We start from the raw sequence: 9,028 nt of genomic DNA on the forward strand, positions 1-9,028 counted from the left end.
CACTATCAATGGGCCCAGTATGAAATTCATTCATTAATTTAAACAAAATGTCAGCGTGTTATAATATTAATCGTCATGACTTTTCGGGAAAGCTTCCACTGTCATAACTGAATGTAATGCACCATTTTTTATCAGCATTGTTTGAGACTATCATATGGTAAAAAAAATTTAGTATCAATGTACAATTTACACATTAGTTTTTCAATTGTGCCTCCTTTCGTAATCAGATTGTCTAAAAAATGGATGTAGTGTCTGTAGTTCGAGACCTATGTTGCTTATAAAATGCGGCAAATGTATCAGGAAAACAAGTATCGACTCATTAGCAAAACACTAAACTTGTTATCAATTGCCTAGCTGACCTGTTTAAAATTATCACAACAGACCGCTGTGTATTGGCAATCAAAATGAAGCGTTAACACTCAACACAAATAATGTAATGATAGTTTAGTCAACTCCTCTATTGTGTTCTGTCATTCCACCCATATTCACGAGCTCGATTTTCCCATAAAGCTGTTAGCCTACGCTCTTCAATGAGCTCTGCCTCTGCCCTTTCCCTTGCTTCTTCACAAGTTTCCATCCCTATATTGCACTTTTCAGCTTCCTTCTGGTAATGTGAAAAAGTTTTCCTGGCATCCATTACTAACCTTTTGGTGTGTTCCAAGGTTTCGTTGGCCACAATTTTCTGCAAACTTAGCTCTTCGGATAGCATTGTCAGTAGATCCTTATTCATTTCCTCATTCATAACCGGATCATGTTTACCACAATCTGCATAGACAATGAAAAATGGTCTTTTTTGTCATTGTAGTTAACAATTGCCTTAAATTTTAAAGTCTGTTGTCTAAATGCAGAGGGATATCTGCTTTCAAGTTCTTGATAGCTTCATGCATCAAAATATAATGCGCTTGCAATAAGAAGCATAACGCAGCTGACTAAACTAGGATTGATATTGAGAAACGTTTCAACAATCACAAATGCAAAAGACACAAACTTACCGGTAATTGAGCCATTGACTAGTACTGCAAAAATGGACATGATCGAGAAAAAAACCAATGCATCAAAGAAGGTGAAAGCTAATATTGACCATATAACAAAAATAAATGACTAGCCAAATAAATAAAACTATCAAGGTAGCAAACGCAAAAATTTAATAAAATAACATTTTCCACAATTTTATGTCGAATTGGAAAGCAATCCCCATGTATGGCAGTTGACCTAACATCTATTAACTGCATGCCCCAACTTCCTCCTTCCCGTTTTAAGACCAAAGGTAGACCCAAGATTTCAATATCACCAAATCTAAGCCTAATATGTACGAATTGAATAACCGAAATAGGAAAACCTAGGTTAAATACATTATTATAAAAACATTTGTTCTAATTTTTTACACGGTGCCAGTGAATTTTTCTGACTAATTTATTTTTCAAAAAAGAAGGATAACAAAGTACGGAAGTCAGTTTCTCTGGAACTTTTTGCAAATGTGGCAACTACAGATTGTGGCTAGCGGAAGCAGTGTAGTGCCTACGAGCACAGGCTACAAATAAATGCAACACTGTTTTCAATTTAAAGCACATAAAGTTTTTTTATTTTTTTTTATCACTACATCCAAGCAATTTTGTTCCCTTTTCCACTTCAAAACCAAATTTGTCACTTTGCAGAGTAACTGAAAAAAATGAAACTTACCCAAAGGATCTAGTGGAAATTCCGCTGAAGAGCAATAACAATCACAAGGAGGACAAGAAGATTGTGTAGATAAACCCTCTTTCAACCGCCAACGTGACGGTGGTCCAACGGTGAATACAAGAAAACAAACACTGATCCAAACCAAAACCCACCTCAAAACACCCTTAGTACAATGCCTTTGCTCCGGTGGATGAGCCCTCCACACCCTCATTACAAACCCAACTTAACAGTTACTTCAACAATGCTTGATTGTGACTCGAGCAACAATCACACTCCCATTTGAAGATCTGGGGTCATAGAGATATATATATTACACAGTTTCTCTCTCTCTCTTTAAAGTGAGTGGAAGGCAATCTCTACTTTGTCTTTGGGAAAAATAAAAGAGACCCAGATCCCGGTAAAGTGAAAAGATGATGTTTTTATGGGGTTTGCAAATGTGGAATTGTTGCAGAAGAGTGGGGAAGAATTTGCATTATGAGAGTGAGGGTGAGAAAGAAAAGAGTTCTTGTGGCTTTGGGATAATCAAGAAGGTCACTTTAATCATTGGGTTTGTAATCAAAATCAAATTGGAAGTTATGCATTCACATCGGATTCGAAGTTTAACTACATGGGGTAGGTTATATTTGTAAGGTCTCATAAGGTGCTGTTTGGGGTACTCTCACTCTCAAGTTTTTCAAAATGTGCATCATTATCATATGATTAAAGAACTCTATATACGCCCTGTGATTCAGGAACGGCTCAACTGGTTCATTCTTTGTTCACGTACGGACGGCTACCACATGACCAATGGTACGCCACTGCACGTGCTACTGCTAAATTTTCAGGGTGTTGCCGAAGAGACAAAACCATGTTAATTAGTCAATTAAATTCGATTAAATCTTTAAAATTAGCAATTTTTGGATTTTTTTTTTAATTTATGGATAACTTTTAAGTAAAAAATCAAAGAAATGGACAAAGATTCTATTCTCTATTCGAAATTTACACGTTGGATGAGCTTATCTTTTTCTTTAAGATAACCTTTGGTATAAAAGATATTTAAAAAATTTATAATAAATTAATATAAGAATTTTTTTCATTTATAATAGAACCGAATATAAATATTTCCCGAACATAAGTGATTCTTGGAAGTTTTAATGTGTAAATAAATAGAAGTAAAACCTTTTTATTATGGATATTGATCATAATGCTATTGTACATTTTTACAAGAATAAAACTTTTATTGAGAAATCAACATATTCGTAAGAAATATTTAGAATTATTTTAAAAAATCAACGTATTAATAACAACTCAATATATTTTACAATTATTTTTTAAAAAATTCTTGAAACCTTTATCCTCAATAAAATGTCTGAGTTAGGGGACGAAAATTTTCATACACTAAATGTTTCTTATTCTTTTGTTTTCTCTGTCAAAATCTTAATTTTTGAGTGATGATTTGATGATATAATCTGAAAGGACAAGGAAAAAAATAGTGTAAATAAGTAAAGCGATAAAACCATAAGAAAAAAGTTTTGAAAAAAGGATTTTTAAAAGTAATAATATGTGAAAAAAATAATTTAAACAGGATACTTAATCCCACAAAACAAAAAGCATGGTTCGTTGAAAGGAGAAACACTTTAAAAGAGAATATTTCACTCTAAAAATTTTAAATAAATATTGTAATTTATTATATAAAGTTGGGTGCTAGTCAGGAAAATATTTAACAATAGTATATGATTATTTTTGAAAAAAAAAAGATGTAATTAAAATTTTAACTTTTGTAACAGTTACAAGCTGAGGAAACTAATTTGATCTTAACAAATAGAATACTGATTAAGAATTTAATCTACTTTATTAAACACTTTAAATTATTAAAAAGTATTTATTGGTTTAAATTTTTATGTGATAATATTTTTTAAACATTTTACTTTTATAGTCTTGACGAAGATAATAATTAAGATACCAACCCCGGAACAACTAATTAATTTGTGTGTACGACAAGTCGACAACCTTAAATTTAATAGTGATATGCTTTAAGAAATAAATTCAATGGTGAGATCAGAACAACCGCTCATCATTTTCTTCAGCCCAAAAATCATGTGAAGAGCAGAGGCCTTTAATTTGAAATGTTCGAACCCATCTGTAGCTGAAGCTACTTCATGATTTTTAATTAATAAATCTTGTGGGTCACACAGGGTCTGTGAGTTAAATCTTATTTAACCTATGGGTTTCCCTGGACCAAACCACAAAGGTTTTAGATTAAAAGTGTGAATATAATTTTTTTTTCTATTTTCTTTCCCATGGTTACTCTCAGATTTTATAGAATAAAATGCTGTTATAATAAAAAATAAAAAAAAAATTTGAAAAATAAGTTTAGTCTCAGAAATGAAAATTTTACAATGTGCATATATTTATATTTAGCATCCACAATGAGCTTTAAACATGAGAAAAAAAATTCACAATTTTTTACGTTTTATAAAAAATTCTAAATAGTCTAGTATAAAGAGGCAAGTAAGAGATCCAGTTAGAGTAGTTCCTTTGTTGAAAAGAAAAAAAAAATTGAGAAAAAGAGAACAAGTTTTCAAGAAAAAAAATTTAAGAGAAACAGTAAGTTTCTCTAAAAGATCTAAACAAAGGAGAAAAGGGATAAAGAATAGAAAGAAAGAAGGAAAAGTGAAATAATAGAGAAAAGAAAACAAAAAAAGAAGACCAGAGAAAAGAAAAGAATCAAAAAATACAAACAGATTATCGTCTTCTGCTTTGTATAATATAAATTCTTTTTGTATGACTTTCTTCTTCTTTTTTGCTGGGTTGTAGTTTTAATGTTATTTCTATTTGTGTTTAAACATCTGGTATGATCTTTTTTTCTTTTTCTTTTTTCTCTTTAAGTTAGAGCTTAAATATTATCCCTGATTTTCGTTTAAGTATGTTTTCTCTATAGCTAAAATATTATCTTGAGTTTTATACATCATCAATATATTAAAACAATTCTATCTGATTTCAAAAATTAATTGATTATTTTTTTCATTATTTCATTAAAATTCATCATCTAGAATATTTTTATCATATTAATGCAGTGATTTATAATGTTATTGTGTAACATCTATATTTTTATACGCTTTAAATCATTAAGACTTAGGTATAACAACATTACCTTTGATCCTATGCAATATAAATTTATAAAATAAAGTTTTAATCTTTTAATCAATTAAATATATTTATTTCTTTCATTAAATGAAAATAACTTTATTTTATTTTATTTTTTAATTTTCTTGAGTCATATTTCTAATTCAGATAAATTAAATAACAAAACATTTTATTACGTAATTTTATTATGAAATTTTTTGTAACATCAATGTATAATTTACATTACCTTCGATTACCCAATAAATTATAAGAGATTTATGTATAGTGTACTGGATAAGATACTACACGGACATTATGACAGAAAAAGGAATCCAAATACCCCTTCGACATATAGAACAAATATCTCTATAGTCAGGTTAAAATAAATTAATTAATTTAATGATTAAAAAGACTAAAAATAAATATCATTAATTATTTATATAATTAGAGGGTTAAAGTTAGAATTGAGTCATGAAGCTAATTAGCCCAATATATTATCTATAAAAGGAAAATAAGATGTATAGGTAAAAAAGTTGACTTTTGAATAGTAAATATCATTTATTGCATAAACTGACACTTACTTTATCATCGGAATGTCTTTTGTAGGTACTCTTCCCATGTTAAGTAAAGAAGAATTTGAGATATCTGCGAGGACGTCACGATATAGGATAGAAGAAGAAATCATAGAAGACCATTGTATCCTTAACAGGAACATATAACTTACGTTATCTTAAATTTTCAACGTTAATTATAATTTAAAAATATAAATTTAAATATTTCATTTACAAATAATTTTTTTTAATGATTTGCAATATAGTTGTGTGATATTTCTTTAGCTTCTGTATTATTTCTCGTAGGATACATGTATAATCGTGTTATCTCGTATTCTAAATATTATTTTATAAATTAATCTCAAAATAAATCTTTTTTACTAAACTTAATTTTAATCAATTAATTTCATAATTTCATAATAGAACTACGTGTCTTTGAGTTTCTTATTACACTTAGGGATACGTAAGAACGAGAGTGTACTTGTCAAATCAAAATAATTTTTTCCTTTTAAGATATCAATTAACATTTTAATAATTAATTTTTCTTCTTCTACAATAAAAATAAAAATAATTATTATTTAAGAGTTAAATAAATATTTTTTAAAATTAAAATAAATTTATATAATTAATTTAATATAATCATTTTTTAAACAGACATTGTATGGTGTTAATATCTTCTTACAAGTAAATTACTTTTGAACTTATTTTAGTTTTAAAGATCATGTTAATTTAAAAGTTTTTTCAAAATTTTCTTAAAATAAACTTTTAAAATTAACTTTTCTGATTTTTAGAAAAAATATTTTTTTATTCTTAAAAGATGTTTTTCTTAAATATGTTTCGCAACAAAAAAAAAATTAAAATTTTTTCTTTCTAATCCAGAGATTATTTTTTAAAAAAAGGAAATCTGAAGTATTTGGTATCTTTTTGAGGTGTCGCACGGAATGTGTAAGAAAATTTCACAACTAGATATCATGACCTCAATTTTTCACTCACCCTTTTATGCTCTCCATAGTTTCCCGTGTTTATTTGACATAAAAATAACAAAAATTCAGCACAAATTCAGAAGAAATTTTCACACCAAGCGACGTTGACTGAGTGCGTCCAATATACATAAATATATTCATGCTCTTCTAAATTCTATCATAATGTATAATACAGGATGCATGCATTATGCATCACACAAATGGATGAGTTTTATGATGATGAATAAGTGAGTAGAGATGCCAACTAGCAAGGAACAACCTATTATCACCTCATCCTCTTCTTTCTTAATTTTCCTCTTCTATTTTGGAAATGAAAATTTCTTTGATCAAAATTGTCTAGTGAATGTTAAATATGAATTCCAACACTAAGAATGAACAGTCAAAGAATTATTCTCATCTTGTTTATCCACATTTTCATCATCAGAATCGGCAAGATGATCAAAAAAAGCATCAAGGTACCATGAACATTGATCATTCCATGCACCCCTGCTGGCATGAGCTCGCCATTTCTGATCAGCTACCATATCAGGAGAGAGACCCCATTGAAGCAGTTCTTTGTCTGTGTGATGAATTGCCAAGCTGTATTCTCCACCACTCCCCAACTGTATCACGCGAAACTCACAGTTCCCAAAATTGTTCAAAAGCTCAAATTGTTCAACAGACCACTTGAACCATTTCATGAGGAAAACACGCGATGCCAACCCATGTGACACAATTATCAAATTCAGATCATCAGAAGGATCATGATTAAGCCTGTTCATGTCAATGTCCCTCCACAAAGATTCAAGGAAACCTGCAAACAAACAACATTCAAAAATTAACACCACATGGATAGATAATTACTCCCCATGTTTTATATTATTTCTCACTTTAAGATATAAAAAATTATATTTTTTTTTCCAATTATACTGGAATGTATTAGGAATAATTTTACTTACTAACAAGAGGATAGAACATGATAACTTTTATTTTCTTATAGTAATTTTAATGTTTAATTTAGCCAATAAAATATAATAACTTTATCCTATTTGTTTTTTCTATCTTACCTTCTAATATAATTTATCCTATAAAATGATTTGGATTAAAAATATACATAATCTATCCAATGCTATTTTGGTATGCACAGAAGAAGTCTTATCATATCTTGTTATTACCCAATATTCACATCTTATTGTATCATTTCTAGCAATCAAATTTTAAGACCGATTTTTATCAACTAACTACTTTATTAACTTAACAAATTTAATAGAAGTATTTGAATAAAATCAAATTATATTACGAAATAAGTACTAAAAATGAACCCAATAATAAAGTCAAAAGAAAAAAAAAATACTCGAAACGCGATCGAAGACGTCAGCGGCGGACTCGCCCTCGGGGAAGCGGTAGAAGAATCTGCCGAAGCGCTGGCGAGTTTCCTTGATGAGGTTCATGTGCTCCGGCACCTGAAAATTTCCGAAATCTTGCTCCCGAATGCGGCACTCCTCCCTCACGCCAATCACGCGCTTCTTGGAAAACGATCGACCAATCTCCCGGAGCGTGGATAGGGTGCGCGCGTAGGGTGACACGTAGAAGTAGACACGCCAATTCCGAGACCCCTCGCGAGCCATGACGTGGCGCATACGTGCCCCGGCAAGGCGTGCCTGCGCAATGCCTTCCGCCGTCAACTGGATCTTGTGGTCGGGGGTGGTTGTGTACGCGGCGGTGTCCAGATTCCCCTGCGACTCGCCGTGACGCACCAGTATTATTCTCTTGGGCAACACTCCTCTCACTCTCTCCCTCTGCCTTCCCATTGCCATGTAACTGATTTTAGTTCTACACACCCACGCTTTCCTCAACTGCTACTCGCTGAGGTTTTAGCGATTGTCATTTTCCCATTTCTCCTCTCTCTCTATCTCTCTCTTAATATCATTCACATGGGTAAAAATATCTCCCTTTAATTATTAATATCGCCTTTATACTGTCATGTTTAATTGTAAAATTATTCAAAATAATTGTTATACTTTTATATTTTTAATAAGAAAAATAATTAACTAAACAAATAGGAGTGAGCAGCTATTGAGGAACCACCAACCACCAATAACCATTAATACCCGACTCGACCTTGATTATACCCGTATAAGAGAAGCATACTTTTGATATTCAGAATTTTTTTTCTTCAGAATACACAATAACATTATTATTTGACGATAACGATATTTTATATTTTTTTATTTATTGAAAATAAACAATCTATTCAATACACAAAAAAAAACATAATATTTATATGTGTTTCGTGTTGAGCCTGGAATTATAAAGAACATTATATGTTGCATTATAATTGTCTTTAAATTAGTTAGCAAAACTTTCTTTTCACAAATCATCAACCTGATGTGATGTAGTTACCAAAATAAGATTATTATTATTATATTTATACACTAAAACTAAAATAAATTGTTGAAAATGGAGACGCGGGGAATCGAACCCCGTGCCTCTCGCATGCGAAGCGAGCGCTCTACCATATGAGCTACGCCCCCACCTTGGAAGGATAAAACACACAAACTATAAAACAAAATAAATAACTTTAAATTAGTTGAAAACTTGTAGCACGCATGACTCCAATAAAAATAGTTTCATTCCTTCCTTGTACAAATTTATTATAATTACACACCATATTCTCAACTAATTTTATTGTTTTTTCATTCTCCTTGTTTAATCCTTTTTTCCATATTT

At 30.4% G+C, this 9,028-nt stretch overlaps 2 protein-coding genes and 1 non-coding gene across 3 annotated transcripts; all 3 read right to left on the reverse strand.

Moving 5' to 3' along the window:
• Positions 1 to 196: 196 nt before the first annotated feature.
• Positions 197 to 4,195, reverse strand: LOC113863830. Its single transcript, XM_027497560.1, has 2 exons — positions 1,681 to 4,195; positions 197 to 765 (listed from the first exon to the last, which is right to left on the reverse strand). Exons 1-2 carry the CDS (start codon positions 1,889 to 1,891, stop codon positions 458 to 460), a joined length of 519 nt encoding a protein of 172 aa, XP_027353361.1. The 5' UTR covers positions 1,892 to 4,195; the 3' UTR covers positions 197 to 457.
• A 2,197-nt stretch (positions 4,196 to 6,392) lies between these two features.
• LOC113861764 (phosphoglycerate mutase-like protein AT74) lies at positions 6,393 to 8,190 on the reverse strand. The gene is made up of 2 exons (XM_027494789.1): positions 7,653 to 8,190; positions 6,393 to 7,112 (listed from the first exon to the last, which is right to left on the reverse strand). Exons 1-2 carry the CDS (start codon positions 8,113 to 8,115, stop codon positions 6,685 to 6,687), a joined length of 891 nt encoding a protein of 296 aa, XP_027350590.1. The 5' UTR covers positions 8,116 to 8,190; the 3' UTR covers positions 6,393 to 6,684.
• Positions 8,191 to 8,759: 569 nt separating this feature from the next.
• TRNAA-CGC lies at positions 8,760 to 8,832 on the reverse strand. Its single transcript has one exon. It is a non-coding gene; the product is annotated as a tRNA-Ala (tRNA).
• Positions 8,833 to 9,028: the final 196 nt, after the last annotated feature.

This window comes from Abrus precatorius, unplaced genomic scaffold, assembly GCF_003935025.1.
Source record: "Abrus precatorius isolate BTA unplaced genomic scaffold, Abrus_2018 Scaffold3, whole genome shotgun sequence".
Classification (NCBI taxonomy): domain Eukaryota; kingdom Viridiplantae; phylum Streptophyta; class Magnoliopsida; order Fabales; family Fabaceae; genus Abrus; species Abrus precatorius.